Genomic DNA, 19,969 nt, shown 5'->3' with positions numbered 1-19,969 from the left:
CTTTTGAATTGATTACAACATTAAATATATAACATTACAACTTATAAAATTAACTAAAGACATAAAATTATAATTAAACAGTTTACTAGTTCATCAAAGATGTCACGCTGGTGCACATGAATTGTAATAAGTGTTTCAAACTTTGTCCTTTCTATTTGTGTTATGTCTTTTGTTGTCACATCGATAAGCTCATTAAGTACTGCTAAAAAATATTCATTTGTTTGTGCCATAATCTAAACAAAAAAATTACACAAAAATTTCAAATGGAAAAACAAAAAAATTGGTTTCTCCATTTTGAAAAAAATAAAATTAAAAAAGATTATAGAAAAATAATACAGCACAAAGTTTATGTTTATAATTACATAAAGAAAAAAAAAAAAAACACAAGTACAAAATAACAATAAAAAAAACATCTTTTTAATATAAAAAGATGGTCAAGGCATGTAAAAAGTGAGCATCTTGTTAAGCCTTACTTAAAGTGCACAAATTCAAATATATTACTTTTAGATGTCCAACATTAAAAATTATGAATCAAGATAAAAGCCATTTAAAAGTAGGGACAGAAGAAATAAAGTAGGCTTTAAACAAAATTAATGCAGAAATGTCAGTTTGAAAAGCAAGTAAATTTTAGCATGCACTTTTAAAGTCCACTGTGTACTTTTTGCATTTTTAACAGTTATAAAGTATGCACACAAAAGAATAGTTTAAGAGACTCAAATGAAATTTGGGAAATTTCAAAGTGGTTTTCTTAGTTAAAAGGGAAAGTTTTTAAAATGTCAGGACATTTCACATACCTTGACCATAAAGAGATAAAGTAAATAACCTTTCTTTCAATCTTTGATTTAGAGATTGCAAATTCAGATTTCATTGTCCATAGCATTTGTAAACCAAGCAAACCAACCTTTTATCAAATATTTTTGATCAAATAGCAAATAGTAAAAAAACTTCTTTAAATTAATAGAACTTTTGATTGAACTTTATAAATTGAACTTAAAAAATCAGTGAACTTTACTTGAGCTGGATATCTGTATAGGAACTTCACTAGTTGAAAGTTTACATCTTTTATAGAACATTTTGCCATTCGAATAACATAATGCAAAGAATCTTTAGCTTCAGCTAACAAAGCACCAAGCCAAACTTCAACATTACCCTATAAAGTAATTGATCTAACTTTTGTAAATTATATGTATTTGTGTGAAAGATTTTTTTGTATTTACAACATTTTGCTAAAGCTTAAAATAACAATAGTTTTAAGGTACATACCACAGCTAAAACTGGATTTTGCAAAGTGATTTTCTCCCCTTCTTTTGAGCAGATATCAAGTACTTTGTCATATTGCTTTTCATCAAAAGAAACACGATTCACATTATCAAACACAGCAAGTAAATGAGACTGGATAGTATGTGAGTCACTTGCTTGCCCAAGTATTTCTAGTAATGCCGGATCACTCACAAAGAAAAACCGAGGAAATACTAAACGCTTTTTCTCAAGGTATCTGAAGGAAATAATAATAGCTTTAGGCTTGTTGGAATTTTTTAATTCTCTCTCAAAAAAAAAGAAAAAAAAATATAAGAAAATTTGTGTAAAATTATGCTACAAATTAGAATTTTAAAATGATCATACCCACTTAATGATTTTTGACACATCTCTAACTGTTCCAATAAATGAGGAAGAAGTTGAGTCAGTGTATCATCACCTACACAACATGAGACAACGTTTGGGACTTCATGTGCACGATTCATTATTTTCACCCATGACTTGTCAATCTGATTAAACCTCTTGGCTTCCTGAACAATAAGTAATATTAAAATAAAACAAATTTTCAATTTCATTTACAAATTTAATAAAAAAAAACACAACACGAAACCAATTTTATTTGCATCATTAAAAAATTTATGCAAGCCAGTAATACTGCACTCCACATAATATATATAATTATATAAACAAAATGTATGTAAACAGACCATTGGTAATTGTTTAGCAATATCTCCTCCAACAAAAACTGCTTCTAAATAAACCCATAAATTTTGGACAGAAAGCCATTTTTCAACATTTTCTATTGTATTTGACAAATCCAAAATCCACTTCTGAATAGTAGTCTTCATTGGAGCATTATATCTGAAAGATATTCGAAGAAAACAATTATTTGTAACTCAACATTACCTGGAAATGTTTTGGATTTGCGCTTATTGATTTATTGTAAAGCACTAAGGTCTCTAAAAATAATCATTTAAATGATCACTTTTACTTTTCTATTTTTAGTATTTTACAATACAAAATTGTTTTTACTTTGTGTCTATATAACTACAGCAAAATTTCAAGACAAAATCACAATAAAGATGAGTATAATAGTTACCTATTACTTAGCAAAGATCCAAGAACCATTAAGCTGTCTTCCATAATTGAGATGATTTCAGAAGTTTCAAAACCTTTTAGCAACAATTCACCCCTTGACTTAAAGGAGGAAAAAGTAAGCTCACGAGTGTTCCACTCCAAAATAACTTGTTGTAACTTTGCTTCAATATCTCGCTCTTTTACTGCAGAAACGCATATATCCTGTAAAAAAAAAAAACGAAAGTAAAAAAATGAAAGAACATTAAAAATTAACCCTTTTGAAAAGTTCAATTTTATGATTCATTTAAAAACCAACCTCAATATCTTCTTTGTATTTTAATAAAGGAGCTTCCATCAGACATCGAAGTGTAAAAAAATCACTAGAAATCATAGGAAATTGGTGATTGGTTATAGAAGATATCTGCTGCCAATGTCTTTCTTTTAATGCAGGATGAGACATCATTTCAAGAAGAGGACAGCACTCACTAAAATCTTCAATTGCTTTACTTAGTTCAATAAATACCGGCCAAGACTTCAGATCCTCAGGCAATCTCTTTGTTCTGAAAATTATAATTTAAAAATATTTACACATTTAAAGTAAGGAACAAATTTATACTTAACCAAAAAAACATCAAAGAAATTTACCTCCTTTTGAAATCTAGGAGCTCTAAACTAATCTTTTCAATATTGACCTCAGACCATAGTATTTCATGGTACCTATTGATTGAGTCAATAAAAGAATTATGCAGGGTATATAAAAGAGTGAGCAGATCAAGGTCATGCTTTACATGCTGCAATTCTGAATACTCTGTTACAGGCATGCCAAACAGCTCCTCTCCACCTATTTTATTGAAAAAATAGCAGAGTTGTAAGAGATGATAAAAATAATGTTTAAGATAATAAGCTAAAGAAATAAAACAAACTTTACCAGAATATGTTTGGTACTTTCTCCATAATTCATCAAACTTTATTTGAAAAATAGACAACCTTTCAGTTGCTTCATGAGATGCAATCCCCACAACCATCGGGCCCCTTTGTAAGAAAAATACATTCTACAGGTTTACCTTTTGAACTTAATAATAGGAAAAACAATAAACCTGCAGAATTGATAAATTTCTTTATTGTTTAAAAAATCTATTGTCTTTTTTAACAATATCATAATAAAATGTAGAATCTACTATAACCAAACCAAAACAAACTATGTCATTCCTAATACCATTTGACTTGTGCTCTACAAAAGTCATTTTATGATGAAAAGTTTTACCTTATTTGATGAGACTATGTTTAAATACTTACAGTAGATTAAAAAGAAATAACCTTTGTTAAAAAAATGAATTTTAGAGTAAACTTCATAACATGTAAAACAGTTTAACTGGCAAAAAAATAAGCGCAAAAAAAAAACAAAAAACAAAAATTTACCTTTGGAGATAGTCTTTATAAAATGAATCAACAGCCTGCTTGAATATTTGTACTCCAGATAGCAAATTTAGTTTGAACTGGGGTTGTACTTTTTGAAGATTCTCTTGAACAGATGATGCCTAAAAACAAAGCTTAACAATTTTTCAACTACTTAAAACAATAAATATGCTTGTAAGAATCATAGATATTACAACCAATGATAATGCAATAAAATACATATATACAATTTTTTGATTTGTCTAATTTGGTTTAATTTAATAAACTTCATACCAATTCTTGCAATTTCTTCCATGCATATGTTAAACTGTCAACATGTTCATTGTCAGTATTAAATTGATTTAATCCATAAATATTTAGAAGCGTGTATGACTCTTCAATTGGAGAAATTTCCATTTGAATCCTAAAAAATTTTTAAAGCGTGTTATTCTTAATATTTCCAATCAATTAAATATATCAGAAAAAACAAACCAATAAACTCCATTTTTTTTAAATTTTCAAATCTAAGTGTTATATACCTTATTTCTGCTTCCCTTATATCAGCAAGAGCAGCCATACTACTTCTTACATCATCAAGATCATTAATTGGACGATTAAGACGCTTATTGGTATTACCAATAAACTGGAAAATACTCTTCATACTATGATTAGCCTGAAGCAAATCAATACTTTTATTAGAACTGTAAGAATAAAAAAAAAGTTCATGCATGTAATCAACCAATATTAGTCATCATATTTAGTCAAATATACCTTTTCTGCTAATGCTTTTCCATAAGCTTGCTTCCATGCTTGAGTTTCAGTTAATAAAGCTGCTTTTAAGGGGATTGCTGAATAAAGTACTGGACCAATTACATAGTTATCTGGTAAAAGATCAATTGAAATTTCAAGGGTCTTGTAATAAGAAAGAATTGAAGCAAACTCTTCTAAATGTGGATTACTATCCAAAAATTTTGCTACACCAGATTTTGGTTCCTAAAAAGTTATAAAGATAAATTATAAAAAATTCAAACAAATAGATTATTTTCTAGACACTAAAACTTGAGCATTTATTACTAAATACCTATATATAGATATATTATACCTACAGATAGATACTTAAATTATATACCTCTTTCCAGAGCATCTGAAACTGCTTAAACTCATCAAGAATATTTGTTGCTTCTGGCTTTAATGAACTAATTGAAGAACTTAATATGGATACCATCTTTATTACCTCTTTGTTCTCTAAAACCATTTTGAAGACTGATTTTATCACTGTAGATGAACCTAGAAGTGTAATTTTAATAAATTAGGAATGCTAAGAATAATTTTAAAACTAAAAAAAAAGTTAACTAATACAAAAATATGAGTATTTAAAAATCAAAAAATCTAGTAATAAAAGTAAATAGAATAATTTTCTGGTAATAAAAGAAAATAGAATGACAATCTATTGCAAAAGATTTCAAAAGTAAGCATTAAGAACCTTTTCCAGCATCATCAGCCATATGGTTTGTTAGAGGGTAAAATAATTTGTGGTATTTCCACTCATAAAGATTTTCTGTTGTCTTCAAAATCACTTGGACTGATTTATTTAGCCATTGTTGGATGTGCTCTAAACTATCCTTCAAAACAACCTGTGGAATCTCTAAAATGATTGAACCGCTAAAAAAGGTTTTATTAAGCAATTCTATTGAATTTCGACTTGAATACTGTATTTTCTTTCTGAGAAATTCCAAGGACAAGCGAACACATTCAATAATTGCTTCAATGGTTTTCATATTAAAATGAAAAATTAGATTCCAATAACAACAAGGATCACATTCCAAACATCTATTTCCTTTGTTTCCTTTAGCACGTACAGAATCAGGTATAAGACATGGATACATGTCTTTTTCACAAAGTTCCTCAAGCTGTTTTGGCTTGAGATGTTTTTTTATCATTTCAATGAGTGAAAATGTGTGGAATTCTGCTAATTCACAATATCTGGAAACAAGCAAAACATTAAATATAATTTGATTGAAAAATATTCAAATTTAAAATTTCTATAATTCTAACTCTAAAAAAAAAAATAAAACTAAAAAAAAATTCCTTTAAAATATAAATTTTAAATAAACATACAAACTTAGAGTCTCTGATTGAGATTTGCATAACCTTTCAGTAGAAGTTAAAAACTCTGCTGCCTGCATTATATTTTCTCCAAACTCACACAGCTGCATATTTTTTATATTTTCCAGGGTAGTTTCAATCCCACAGCTTAATATATCATTAACTCCTTTTACAAGAAGATCGAATGTCTGCAGTGATCTTTTGACAGTATGTAAATCTGGATACAAAGATATTTTTTACAAAAATTTGTAAAAAATAAATTTAGATAATTAGTCACTGTATTTAAGTAGTTTTACTTAAATACAGCAACTAATTATCAATTATAAAATTAATTAAATATCACTAGTGTAGTTAAAAAAAAAAAATATGGATATAAAACCACATTTTATCACTATTGTTAAAGAGAGCGATTTGAAAAGTGGTTTAAGTTATAAGAACTAAAACAATAAGTTAAAATTCTATCAATTTAAATTTTAGCTATCAACAATGCTGATCTTTTTGCAACTTACAAAGCTGTAAATATGGAAAACTTACAATTTTCAGTATTTAAAGACAACCATGATAAAACTGATGTCCCTGGCTTAAAAACATTCTCTATATTTCTTATTATAGGTTGCATCAACGAAAATAAAACCTCAGGTATCTTAGACTTGATTGTTGTGAAATCCGAAACACACTTGCACATAGATTTATATAACACTTTTATTTGAGATTCACGTAACTGTAATTCGATTGCTGCTTCAGGGACCTTTAAAAATGTATACTGAGATTTTATTATCTTCATGGTGAAAATAATAAATCAAAGAAATCTTTACAACCATTCTACAAATAAGATCATTCAATGTGAAGTAAGAAAACCGGTTTTGAAAAGTAACACTTACTTCTAATGACATTTTTTGTATATATTTGACTTCTTTCATTAACTCAAATATTTGTGGATCAAAATTCACATGGAAAGCCTAAAGAAATATAAGAAAATTCAAATAAATTTTTGTAAAAAAACAACATTATTTATACCGAAATCTCTGATTTTTTTTTTAATCAAAAAAATATTATTTAAAAAAAATGCTTAGTGGTAATTTTGAAAATTTTTCATTGCAGTTTTCAATACACATTAATGAATTATAACAACTTGTATAAAAACTAACAAAACTTTAGAAAGTGAAATTAAGAACTGAGTTATAAAAGAAATACTTAATTAAGCATTTTATTTTTTACCTTAGTGTCAGGGTGCCTTACAAGCAAAGAAGCATTTAAGCTCAATTTCACACAACCAACTGTTTTTATCCAGCTTTGGTAGTAAATCATCTAGACAAAAAAATATTTTTCAACATCCTCATTATCAACAATCTCATCATCATTAGCAGCAGCATACACCTCAAAACCAATCAAAACTCATGCTAACCTATTGTAGTTTTTAAACAAAGAAAAGTTTTCATATAATTATCCGCATCAGCAGCATTTACCTCAAATTCAATCAAAACTCGTGCCAATTTATTGTAGCTTTTTACAACTTTATTTGCTTCAGGGGTCTGTAAATTTTTAAAAAAAAAAAAAAAAACACAAAATAATCATAATAACAAGATAAAATTTCTTTTGATTACAGTAAAATCAAATGGTGTCTTTTATATATGCAGTAAACTGACAGTTGTGATAGTTTGCAATAATATATTGGTAGCATCTCAGTAATGATAATATCTCACCTTAAGTAAATCCTCACACTGGCTCAGAATTTCCATTGGATTCCCAATTTGTCGAAACAATTGTCTAGACCAAGCAATTCTATTGGAAATCTTAAAAGAAGTTGTTAACAATAAATAAAAGTCCTATGCTATAGTTCCAAAGTTAAAGATAGTTGTTATCTATTCATTTATTTTTTCTCTCCCTCTTCTTCTTTTTTTTTTGTTTGTTAATGAAATAGTAAATTTTATTTGAAACAAATAAGAATCTAAACATAGAATGATAAGATGCTGAATACATGTAGTTTTTACAAATAAAACTAAAAGTTTAAAGCATTAAAAGTGGTTTGACACATTTTCTAAATATGGATGCTAGCTCTACTGAATATTGCATCATTAGCTAAATACAACTTATTTTTTACTCTTTAACAAAAATATAAATAGCAATGTCCTTCTTTAATACTTACAGGTGGCATATTGCGATAGAGAGGAGGATTCTCCTTTTGTTTTTGATAAAGCTTTTTTACATGATCAATCTCTCTACAAATTAATATTATATCAATATTATCATCATTATCATTACTGTTATCATTATCAATACTATCATTGTCATTATCATTATCAATATTGTCATTGTCATTATTGTCATTGTCATAGTTGTCATTTTCATCATTGTAGTCATCATCATTATGCAAAACAAATCTATATATTATATGATTTTCGATATATCTTACTTTGTAAAATTGAGGAGTACTTTGTGGTACTTATCCTTCAAATTTAAATCTATGTCAAGTAGTTTTTTAAATTTATCCAAAAATTCTAAAGCTTGCATTGTCTAAAAAACAATTAATGCTAAAAAATTTCAAAATACAATAACTAATGTTATAAACTATAAATTGAAATAACTTCAATGAATCTCACTGTAAATGACTTTTCAAACCAAGAGTCAATAAAATTCTGTAGTTGTACTTGAAGCGAATTAACACCCATTTTAAACTTCTCTAAATCAGCATCAAACTGGAGAAAAATATATATACACGTTATTCAAAAATTATTTTTAAAACAACTATTTTTTTTTGTATAAACAAAATAAACAGTGCTGTTTATTTTGTTTATACAAAGAAAAAATGCCTGAAGACAGAACTGCTCAGTTCTGTCTTCAGGCAAAAGACTGGGACTTATTAGAAAAAAAAAAGTTAGATAAGACTGTTAAAAGAAAAAATATTTTCTTGTAAATGTTTCTAAAACAATATGGTTAAATAAATGAAGTTATAAAACTTAGGCTTTCATACATCATTTTTTCGGTGATCTAGAATATCATATTGCTTATTTTTAATGCTGGAGACGAGATCCAAATAATTTGATAGAATACCTTCAATACCCTAGAAATAATATTTTAATAAAATGAACCAAGAAGATCAGGATATTTAAAAACTCATTAAAATTAAACAACAGAATTGTCATACTGGCAATTTTCATAAATGCTAATTATGCAACTAAAGTCCAAACATGTCCAAAACATGTAAAAGAAAAATTCTGCAATAATCAAGTAAAATAATGAAAACAGGAAACATAAGGAAACAAAATGAGACAACTTAAAGGTACACCTCAATTCTAATACTTTGTAAAGAAGACAGGTCATCTATTGTTTTTAACAACCCATCAATTTTTGTTAAACGTATACAAAAGGCATCAAACTTTCCGAAGATATAGTTTTCACTAAGAAAAAATAAAGAATTTTTTAAAAAACCTCAAGTTTTCATTGCTAAATTACATTACCAAAAAAATCTTTAAGTACAAATTCAAAATATAAAATTAAAAATTTTAAGATTTAGAAAATACTATGAAGATAATCAAAAAAATATACAAACAGATTTGGAAAAGTTAATGTGAGCACTGAGAGCAGAAGATATGATCAAAATTACTTTTAATTGTTAAAACCTTTCCAAAATTGCTTTTTGAGAAGCATGCTATTACCCTTGTGTTTTGAGTAGTGATTTGCTGGATGTACATATGGTTAGGTAATAATTGGCATTTCCCATTTATCATCCAACCATACATTAAATTGAAAAAGGCATCCATTGCACAATTAGTTTTGAGATCCTCCAAAATAAATAATAAAGTGATTCATGTAATAACTATTAATGCTACCTGAACTCAAATTGCTTTTCATTGTGGCTTTCTTTTAATTTTTTCTTAGTTTTCTGAAAGCTGTTTTGATACTCTTCATTTAACTTGATACATTCATTTATTTTCAATGTGATGACACTCCTATAAGAAAGATAAACTCTTTTAGAATTTGCTTTCAATGTGATGACGTCGTCGTTTGAGGAAAACAAATGAGTTCTTTTACAATTTATAAATAAGAAACTCAATTTAATATCTTGATAAATATGATGTAAACAACCTAGGATTGGTCCAAAGCACTGTAGAATCATTTCTAATGTAAGACTTGCATGATGAAATCATTTGATTAGTGATCTTTGCAAATAATGATGTCATCCTTTCAGCAGTGTTATAATGTTGAGAGACACTATATATCATTTGAATTCCATTCATCAAAGTGTTGAGATGCTCAACCATCTTTAACTAAAAAAAAATTTATGTATTTCATATCATAATTCCACTAAGTTAAATGAAAAATACATAATATTGTAGCAATAACAATTTTTCAGTGGGTGATAATAAATTTTAGCTATGTATCATTTACATCTTTAAAACAAACTAAAAAAATTGATATTGAAAAACAAATTTTATAGAAAGATTTAAAAGTTATCTCCCACTTAACCATTTTAGATTTACATAAACTGATCAAAAGCAGTATATAAAGATGGTATATACCTAAAATTAGACTTTTATAAGTTATTGTATTTAGCTTTTTTAGCTATAATATTTTAATATAAAAAAAAATTCATAAACAAAATTTAAGCTTATGAACTTTTTTATTATTTTCTGTGCTTTTTTATCATATTCAATTTTGTTGTCATTTTTAACAAATTATCATGAAACTACTATTTATTGTTTGTGATCAGTTTCTTGGTTTTAAAACTACTTCTAAACAAAAAGCTTAAGTTCATAGACCTTCAGCAAACAAAAAGGAAAACAACAATAAAATCAAAAAGTTAAATACTATTTGATTTGAAAAAAATATTTTAAAATATTGAAAATTTACTGGAGAGCATTTTGTTAATGGAAGAAATATCTTTTCCAAGGTACTTAAGTATTTCATATTATCCTTTGCTTCATTTGCAACATTAGTTATTCGACAGTCAAGTTCCTTCCAGCATTTAATACTTTGGGACTTTGCTGCATACAATACTCCAATTGCTGCACGACAATATGAGCTTTTCACTTGACCAAGTAAACTGTATAAATAGAATATTACAAATGCTATATTATACATGTTAATACAAAAATTAAATGCTAATGCAAATAGTAAATATTAACACAAATAGTAAATAAATGAATTAAAAATGTTTTTATAAAAAAGGATTTTTAGTGCAAGTATTTGTATCAGAAATTTTAAACTAATTCTAGAACCTGTCAAATTTTGACATTTTCTTTCTCCAGTAAAGTAACTCTGCACTTGGTCCAATATCATCAGCTTCTTTCCGAATCTAAATCAAAATTATTTTCAAAAGATTTTCAAAAAAATTCAAAAGATTATTAAAAGATATCATAAATATTAAGTTAATGTCAAATAAACATTGAACATTTTAAAAATGAGCATTTCGAAAGATTCAAGTATAATTTACATTTGCATTTAAGAAAAGTGTTCTAAAAACTAGCTGTTGTTCTTTATTTCAAGATTTAAAAGGCATATCCTTACAAATTCAAGCAAATTTAAGACTTACTTTTTTAAAAAAATAAGGCTAAATTCAAAAAAGCTTGAAATCAATATTTTTTTAGAAATAACATTAAATAGATGAAAAAGTTTAACTTTAAGCACAATAAAAAAAAAACAATTGGAATGCCAGGTAAACTTTTTATAAATAAAGATTACCTGTTCACTTTCAATTAGTACTTGTTCAATTTGTTTAATCCAAACCAAAACAAGCTTTTCAATTGAAGTAAGCAGGTCTGTGTTTGATGCTTTTTATAGATTATAAAAAACAATTATTAATAAAAGTTGGTTTTTTTTTTAGTAATTTAGTAGTTTGAATAAATTCAATTATGAAATAACTTGAAATAAATGATTTATTATCAGTGTAATGTTTATTATTTACTTCTAATACAAACCAGCAGTGTTTACAAACCCAATTTAAAAAGATGCATTATAACAATATTTAATACCTGCAGCAATATAATCACTTGGTGAATGCATCTTTCCAAGTGAAGTGTGTAATTCCCCAGCACTTAAACATAACCTATAACACAATGTTAAAAAAATAAAAAGATATTTGAAAACAAGAAACTTGGGAGTTTTTAAAATTCAAAATCTCCCAAGTTTTTAAAATTTAAGAATTATTTTAAACTTGTTTTATTTCTTTTCAGAAAAATGTTTTTAGTAAATAAAATACTTTTGATACATATATGATTACATTTTGAACTTGTGTCATTGGTTTTTATGTATTTACCTACAACTTTGCTAAGCAATAGAAACACAAAACAGGTGCTGGTGTTGTAAAGGCTGTGGATGGTTATGATTTATTTGTTATTACCAACATCTTTTTAACTTAATTATAAAGTAATTTTTATTGTATACCTTCCATATTCATTTTCTTTTGCCATTGATATTTTATTGGTAAATTCAGCAAGTTGGTCAACAAATTCAGAAGCTTCTTTTTCAGCAACATCACCCCAATCCTAAAAAAAAATTTCTAAGTACTTCATGTAAAAAAAAAAATACCTTTAAACAAATAGTTTTTTTTGTGTAGTTTATACTACTTTTCTAGCTTTTGGATTGCAGTCTGTGTTTTTTTAACAACTTTTTTACTAATTCTAAAATTGATTTGTATTAATTCTAAAACTGATTTGATATTATGCCTAACTTAAATATTCAAATTTAGAATACACACCTTGATTGACTTAATAGATGGAACAAAAACACTTTGCAAAAGTGACTCTATACCACTGAGGAGGCCACCATTCGAACAGTTTATGCTCATAAAATTAGTTTCCTGGTGGTAAAAATACATATCAGAGTATTATTATACTGTCAAAATCAGACTTTTTTGCAATTGAGATTAGTAATTGATAGATAAAATTATAGCAAGAGTTTTTTTTTAATTATTTCTAAGTTTAGAAAGAAAAAAAATTAACTAAAAAAGTTCTCTTAATATTTTACCATGACATTAAAATAGTTTTTAAATCTTTTCATTTACAAAATATAAACATTGAGCTTGGTACTTTTTCTATTTCAGCGATTGCAAGTTAGTGATCAGTAGAAGTTAGTAACTGTTAGAAACAAACAAAAGAAACCTTAATTGAATATACATGGATTCCTTAACATTTGACATATAAAAATCTATAAAAAATCATAATTTTTTAAACTCAACTCTGTAAATTAAAACAGCTATACAACTTTTATTCTGTTTTGAAGTAAAGATTTTAACAAAGTTTTAAAAAACTTAGAAAAAAAATTTTCATAAGTCAAACATAAAAGCAAACTGTTGGTTTTTAAACTACACAGAACTATGCAATACCTGTGCAATATTTAATGTTGTTATATATTCAGCTGAAGCACGTATAAAAATCATGCAGGTACCAGTCAAACGCTAAATCAAAGTTTAATAAACAATTGAAAAACTTAATCCTAATAGAAACATTTACATATGAATTATAAAACTTTACAATAAAAAGAAAGCGTTAATGTTACAACTACAGTTACAGTCATAAAAGATACACACTATTAATACCTGGGAAGTACCAGATGCAATGAACAACTGGTTTGGTGCATTTGAAGATGAAAGATTCTAAAATTGTATTGAAAATGTCTTCTATGATTCAGTAATTTTTCCAGGACAAATTTAACTTATAGAGACAGGTAAAAAAAATTAAATCTTAAGGTTTTTAATGAAAGTAAAAGTTTATACTCAACCTACCGTAGATGGTTGGTAATAAAAAATTAATGTTCTCATTCTTTTCTCAGAAAAGAACTTTTCAATCAAGTCAAACTAAAAATTCAAAAACAAATTTAGTTACATAAATATTTTTATTTTAAAGTTTAGTAAAGCAAACATTTCTTAACAACAGGATAATTATATTAAATAAGTAGCTTATATAACACCCAAAGTTTATAACTCTTATTATTCTTTTTTTTTAGCCTTGTAATTTTCAGACAAAATTATACATGATTGTATTATCAAAACTCTAAAAACAATTTCAAGCAATAAAAGTCACCCAAGCTTTGAAGGAAAGTTTTTTGCACTACATAGTACAAACTTTACCTTTTCATCATTCAGCAATTGCTCTTGCACTGCTTGCTCATCAAGAAAGATTTCTTGTGAAATCTTCAAGCACAAATATAATAATAAATAACTATAGTATGAATAGTCATGTAAAATATTACATACTTATAACTTTAAAAGGGTCAAACAAAACAAAATAATTACCTTCATAAATACATAATTGTGTCTATCATCAATCTAAAATATAAAACTTATAATATTTTAGTTTTATCTAAAATATTTACATTATCATTATCACTACCATAGTCACTATAATCATAGGGTTGCCAAACATTCAGAAACACTAGGCATCCTTAAGTCCAACAGGCAACAGTCAACTATGGTGCTCTTTTCCCAGGTAAGACTATTTTAGTCTTAGGATTAAGAAAACTTTGCAGTTTTTTTTACTAAATGTCAGTACATACTTATTAATATACTTAAATACATTTGATATATCTAGGAGTATAATTGGTTTGCTTTGTCATGAGCAGAATTTCAAAGCCTAAATTTTATCATAGTTATTCTTGTAATGTTAAATATAGATTAAATTTTACTGATATGCACTAGGATAGAATGGCTCTAAAAAAAATATATTTAATTACATAAATTATTCATGAGCTGTGCAATTCAAAAAAAGTATTACATCATGGATAAAACAGAAAAGCCTTTGATTTACCTATAGATGACTTATGTACTCTGAGTCATTCTGATATGCAATTGTTAGAAAAATAAAACTTCAATAAACAAACAAACAAAATTGGTGAAATCTTGGCTGAAATTTAGGTCAGCATTTATCTAAGATTTACCTCAATGACAACTTATGAACTTAAGCATCTTTGTTACCCAGGTCTCAAAAACAATGTCAGGCAAATTGTACTCCAATTGGGTATTAAAAACTGCAAATTGTGAAAACAGCATAAAATACAGAAACAATGTTGGGTTTATATAATCACCCAAGTTTTATATAAAAAAATTCTTAAGAATTAGTTACCATACATCTGCACTTACATTTGCTCTATTTGATTCGTTCTTTTGAGACCTTCCTTGATGTAATGCTTTTTTAACATCTTTTGTATCATTGAATATAACAGATGATCTCCGCTAAAAAAATTCTAAGTTATATTACAGAATTGGTTGTGTGAATTATATAAAAACAAAAGCAGATTTTATATATATGTTATACCATTTTTGCTTTTAAGCTATTAAGTGCAAGGATGAAGTCTCTTTGACATGTTAAGATTTTCAACTAAAAATAAAAACTCCATTAACAAAATTATCATCATTATTATCATTATCTTTGTTTTCTTCATTGTTTTCATCATATATATATATATATATATATATATATATATATATATATATATATATATATATATATATATATATATATATATATATATATATAATGATGTTTTACAAACTTATGTATATATATATATATATATATATATATATATATATATATATATATATATATATATATATATATATATATATATGCATATTATGCATAAGTATGATAAAGATATTCTATTTGCAATTTTTTAAATTTATGTATTTGAAAGAGCTATACATCACGTGTGAAGTAACAGCCATTTTCGTTGCTGATCACATATTCTTAGCATTAAAAGAAAAGTTGCTTTGGAAACCGTGAGACTCTTACGGGGATTTCTACAATTTAAAAAACAATCCTTTGGATGGAATCACATTGAAGCCGCATAGACTCAAGAATATACCCGAAAACAGAAATATATTTCGTTAAAAATTTTTTGTATCATTTAACTTTTTTGAAGGCAGTTTAAAAAGAGTCAAAAATTCTATGTGCTTAAAAATTGTTTGAAAAATTGAAAATAAATGTGTCGGGGGTCTTTTCAAATAAATTACAAGTGTGACTTTAGTTTCGTTAGGGCCATTTTTGGCCATGTGTGCGGTATCTATCATAATCTGTTTATTCAAAAATCGATAAATACTATTATTAATTGAGACTTATTATATATATATATATATATATATATATATATATATATATATATATATATATATATATATATATATATATATATATATATATATATATATATATATATATATATATATTAATGCAGCTACATACAATAAGTATATAATAAGCTTTTTAGAGTAAAATATGTCTATTAGTAATTCTAAGTTAAAAGTGCATGCTCTTTAATTGAAATTACTAATAGACATACTTTACTCTGAAAACGCATGGAGAAAGTGTTTGAAACTTGGTCAAAATCAGTTTACGTTATGCTATAATTCGGACAAGATACTATTTTCAGTGCGTTTCAATCGCATTAAATGTAAGCAGAACTAAATAATTAAATACCATGGAATCTTGTAAAATATATACATTTTCGGCTGATTTTGAAGGGATTCAGAATAGGCTTTTAAACCTTTAAAATCTCTTTTCATTTTGTAAGCAGACACTTCATCAGCTTATTGAACCAAATTTGTCATAGTGTGACCAGAACAAAAACTTTAAAGAAAAAATTTGTTGATTGTTATTAACCATTATTCATGATTTTAGTATGAATATTTTACTCAGCTCTATCTTTACCCTTCTCTTTATGATTAAATACTTGTATAAAGTAGCTTGTTACAAGTTTTCAATTCTTTAGGAGAGTAAAGATACGTATGCGACAAAATTATTCATACCCCAAGCATATTAATAAACTTTGTTTCCATATTCTAACGTGTTTATTCATTTTGACTATGAAAAAATAAATATGTGTAAACATGATAATAAAAAATAATTTTGTGTTGATATTTATGATGTTAAGTTATTATTTTTGGTTATATTTAGTATATAACATTTAAGTGCAATTTTAAATACGAAATAAGTATTCATACCTATTAAATTATTTATTGCTGTAAGTTTATTTTTTTATTATTTTTGCTGGTAAGTTATTTAATTTGTTTCTCTGCACTACAGACGTAAAATTAAGGAAATTAGTGTTAAGGTACGACAAATGACAAAAAGAGACTTTGGGTATAGAAAAATTTTTGAAAACATATAATAAAGCAAATTTTTGAAAACATATAATAAAGCAAAGTAACGGTATAACATCTTTTATGATAGGGTATGAAAAATTTTGTCGCTTTCTGCAGATGGAATTTGTTTGATTTAAAATGAAGTTAAAATATTCTAAGTTTATTAGCAGCATGTAGTAAATATGTTAGTATGCAAGTAGTAAAAAATAATTTTGTCGCATACTGTATGTCCTCTAATTTATGCTATATATCAATTAGTGATTGCCAAGGTTCCGGCTTAGCTGGACGACCGTGCGCTTACTTAGATTGACGCGTAGTTAAGATGAAATAAACTTTTAAAACCAGTATACAAAAATAAGATGACATTTTCAGAAAGTATAAACCACGCAAACAACTTTTTGTTAAAAGTTTAACAGAAATCAATAATCGAAAAGGGGATTACTTAATTTCTAAATCGAGTCCATATATCTTTGTTAAACTACAATCCTCAGTTTAGATTCACTTTAAAACTGTTTAGGTGTAGTTTTTAAACAAAAGAAGGTTCTTACTGATTGTCATTCAGCCAATCTTTTAAAGGGAAAAAAGATTTATGCAGAAATACAAATATTCTGAATTTCATGGTTCCAATTTACAATAAAAGAAAATTAAATTAAATTTATATATAAAATAAACATTTGGGAAAAATAACTTTAAATGTTTATTTTAACTTTCTTTAAATTTTTATTTTATATATACAAAAGTTGTCATTTTTTAAATTAGAACTTTCTTACTTCTTAGGTCACACCTCGGAATTTCTCTGAAAAAAACGCATTGTTCCTAGAAAAATGTGAAAACACAGCAAATGATGAAAAACATGGAAAACACTGCTTCAGTGTTTTTTTTGTTTTTTTTTGAACCTAATGATAAAACATATTCGGCGTATATTGAAATTCAAAATGAAATTGTTTGTGGAGCTAAAAACACTTTTTTCGAAAATTGATGTGAAGTAGCTATATTTTGGTGCTCTGTTGGTTTGTAAAAGCAACGCTAAAAGATTTTTAAGAAAATCTATAAAAGGAGGGATATATAATGCTAATTTTAAGAAAAAAGTTAATGATTTCAGAAGCAAGGCAGAGAAACACGTTATTTGAAGTTTCAGCATGTAAATGCCTGAAGCCTTTTTTAGAATCACTTGTAATCGACAAAGAAAACACCACAAAAAGAGAAAATTTTCCTAACACATTAAAGAACAGAAAGAAAGATGGCTAATGGAGGAATTGACTTTCGAACTTCAAATAAAAATGCTAAACTTATAAAAAGGAAAATCAAATTTCAAAATTAAAAGGAAAAAAAAAGTTTCGAAGAGCAGCAGCACCTTGGAGAAACGAATGTAAAGAATATTTCATCAAAGTCCTGAAATTGCATTTTTGCTCCACCCTACAGCACAGGAAACTAACTCACATCTTGAATTAACTTTACGGTTGATTTTGTTTTCAATAGTAAAACATTAACAGCCTGGTTTTTTCTGTTAAAAAAAAAAGGCTTTTTGGTTTATTATAGACGAGAATGTTACTCATGCGAAGCATGCGATTTCTTGTTATGAGTTTTAGTTTTATAACAGAGTTTGCAACTACTTTTTCAATAAAAATCTTTGTTGTTAAAGAAAAAAGTAATTGAAAAGACGAACTTTCATCGAATAGTGAAAATTGAATTCCTCAATGTTCTTTGCAAAAAATGTATTAACAAACTTGTGTGGCTATGAAAATAGCCGTTTTTGATTTAGACGATACTAAGCATGAATTATAATGCATGCGAGCTTCGATGCACATAGAAAGCTAGATATGGTAGTAGTCAAACAGAATGTGTTGTTACAACCTGATTCCATAAGTGAAAAAACCGATGTTCGGAAAATCTCTGCATCCACACGCGATTTTAAACAAGAACTAAAAAGCTCAACTGCAGGTTAATAGCCACAAATTGATTTTACAGATTATTTTACCAACTTGATACTTTCTTCGACAGAAACAGATTCTTCTATTTCAACAATGTACTCTAGGCCGCCTATTGGGATCAGGGTTATTGAGGAAACATTGGACGCAGATATCTCTGCAAGATTGGTTCCGATCAACAACTGTGTTGTCGTTAAGCTTCTATTCCAAACGTAAGTTAAGCTTAATACTTGCCACAATTGTAGGTGGAATTTCTCAAAGAAGCTGCCTTTTCTTATGCTGAAAGTTTTTTTGCAACGCTCAACTGGACATCTCCAAATGATTTGATCGATTGATCCATTCTTTATTTGCTTTGTGCAGGGGAAGTTACATGCACTACAATTCGTACTTTCATTGAGTAAACCTTGAGTTCTGCAGCAGCGAATTGAACCTTCTACATCTTGAACTTTGCTCCTTTTTGTGTCAAGAAAAGGGAGTCAAAATAGTTTATTTTTAGTCTTCGAAGAGCCATGAAATGTAGAAAAATGAAGAAACAGAAGAAAAAAAAACTCTCCGCGGGAGTTAACTTAAAATATTAAAAGAAATTCAATAGTTTTAAATACATACATTTTTAATTCTAAAATTTTAGTTGTTTTAAGGTTTATTGTTAGTTCATAATCAATAAATGAATTTTTCAATTTATTACATAGAAGCTTTTAAAAGATATTCTAAACAATAAAGTAAGAATCCTGCCTAAAAAAAGTGGCATGATAATAATTAGATTTTATTTAATTCCCCTAACATTCTATTCAAAAGCCGGTGTTACCGCAAAAGAGTTGCAGTAAAATTGCGGTAAAAATGTGTAATACGCTTTCTTACCGCGTAATGCGTAATACGGATTTTTACTTTTACTTAATTTACACAGCTGAAATTAGAAATTTTTATTTTCGCTTTTTTATAGCAGAAAGTGTAACAAAGTTTAAATTTCCCAAAAAATATCAGTAAAATAGCGCAAAAAAGGATTTCAGATTTACGCATTTTTACGCACTTACCGCATTGCGGTAACGCCTGTGCTTAGTTTTGTTATTCGAAATCTTCATTACAAAAATAAAAACCAAGTTGATAATACTTTTAAATGATAACTTTT

The 19,969-nt window shown here is 26.7% G+C and overlaps 1 protein-coding gene across 3 annotated transcripts in view; it reads right to left on the bottom strand.

The window, feature by feature from the left end:
- Positions 1-15,598, bottom strand: part of LOC145180577 (dynein axonemal heavy chain 5-like) — a 36,514-nt gene extending 20,916 nt beyond the window's left edge. For 2 of the 3 annotated variants that reach the window (XR_016450581.1, XM_090081244.1), the window contains exons 1-43: positions 15,477-15,598; positions 15,087-15,149; positions 14,912-15,004; positions 14,069-14,101; positions 13,904-13,966; positions 13,559-13,630; positions 13,373-13,429; positions 13,160-13,231; positions 12,533-12,634; positions 12,220-12,320; positions 11,808-11,881; positions 11,518-11,606; positions 11,055-11,131; positions 10,687-10,879; positions 9,922-10,103; positions 9,666-9,785; positions 9,122-9,233; positions 8,807-8,896; positions 8,436-8,531; positions 8,249-8,349; positions 7,982-8,054; positions 7,539-7,628; positions 7,302-7,367; positions 7,054-7,143; positions 6,717-6,794; positions 6,370-6,583; positions 5,848-6,052; positions 5,213-5,712; positions 4,859-5,016; positions 4,501-4,722; positions 4,269-4,402; positions 4,024-4,153; positions 3,754-3,872; positions 3,263-3,366; positions 2,980-3,175; positions 2,651-2,894; positions 2,357-2,556; positions 1,965-2,118; positions 1,624-1,787; positions 1,264-1,495; positions 1,013-1,150; positions 824-901; positions 87-233 (exon numbers count right to left, since the gene is read on the bottom strand). Coding sequence is in view for 2 of the 3 variants with exons in the window: in XM_090081244.1 (XP_089937370.1) it covers positions 87-233; positions 824-901; positions 1,013-1,150; positions 1,264-1,495; positions 1,624-1,787; positions 1,965-2,118; positions 2,357-2,556; positions 2,651-2,894; positions 2,980-3,175; positions 3,263-3,366; positions 3,754-3,872; positions 4,024-4,153; positions 4,269-4,402; positions 4,501-4,722; positions 4,859-5,016; positions 5,213-5,712; positions 5,848-6,052; positions 6,370-6,583; positions 6,717-6,794; positions 7,054-7,143; positions 7,302-7,367; positions 7,539-7,628; positions 7,982-8,054; positions 8,249-8,349; positions 8,436-8,531; positions 8,807-8,896; positions 9,122-9,233; positions 9,666-9,785; positions 9,922-10,103; positions 10,687-10,879; positions 11,055-11,131; positions 11,518-11,606; positions 11,808-11,881; positions 12,220-12,320; positions 12,533-12,634; positions 13,160-13,231; positions 13,373-13,429; positions 13,559-13,630; positions 13,904-13,966; positions 14,069-14,101; positions 14,912-15,004; positions 15,087-15,089 (5,466 nt within the window). In the remaining variant the exon portion in view is untranslated. Of the gene's footprint in view, positions 1-86; positions 234-823; positions 902-1,012; positions 1,151-1,263; positions 1,496-1,623; positions 1,788-1,964; positions 2,119-2,356; positions 2,557-2,650; positions 2,895-2,979; positions 3,176-3,262; positions 3,367-3,753; positions 3,873-4,023; positions 4,154-4,268; positions 4,403-4,500; positions 4,723-4,858; positions 5,017-5,212; positions 5,713-5,847; positions 6,053-6,369; positions 6,584-6,716; positions 6,795-7,053; positions 7,144-7,301; positions 7,368-7,538; positions 7,629-7,981; positions 8,055-8,248; positions 8,350-8,435; positions 8,532-8,806; positions 8,897-9,121; positions 9,234-9,665; positions 9,786-9,921; positions 10,104-10,686; positions 10,880-11,054; positions 11,132-11,517; positions 11,607-11,807; positions 11,882-12,219; positions 12,321-12,532; positions 12,635-12,801; positions 12,912-13,159; positions 13,232-13,372; positions 13,430-13,558; positions 13,631-13,903; positions 13,967-14,068; positions 14,102-14,911; positions 15,005-15,086; positions 15,150-15,476 lie in introns of those variants that run through there. The other variant, XM_090081245.1, reaches the window with a different exon arrangement.
- Between the last annotated feature and the right edge of the window lie 4,371 nt (positions 15,599-19,969).

The sequence above is a fragment of the Hydra viridissima genome, unplaced genomic scaffold (assembly GCF_058129835.1).
Source record: "Hydra viridissima isolate aposymbiotic clone 2 unplaced genomic scaffold, HvirCarnegie_v1 scaffold_3, whole genome shotgun sequence".
NCBI classification, from domain to species: Eukaryota; Metazoa; Cnidaria; class Hydrozoa; order Anthoathecata; family Hydridae; genus Hydra; species Hydra viridissima.
The sequence above is the reverse complement of the archived record's forward strand: the minus strand, read 5'-3'. Positions and strand labels throughout refer to the sequence as shown.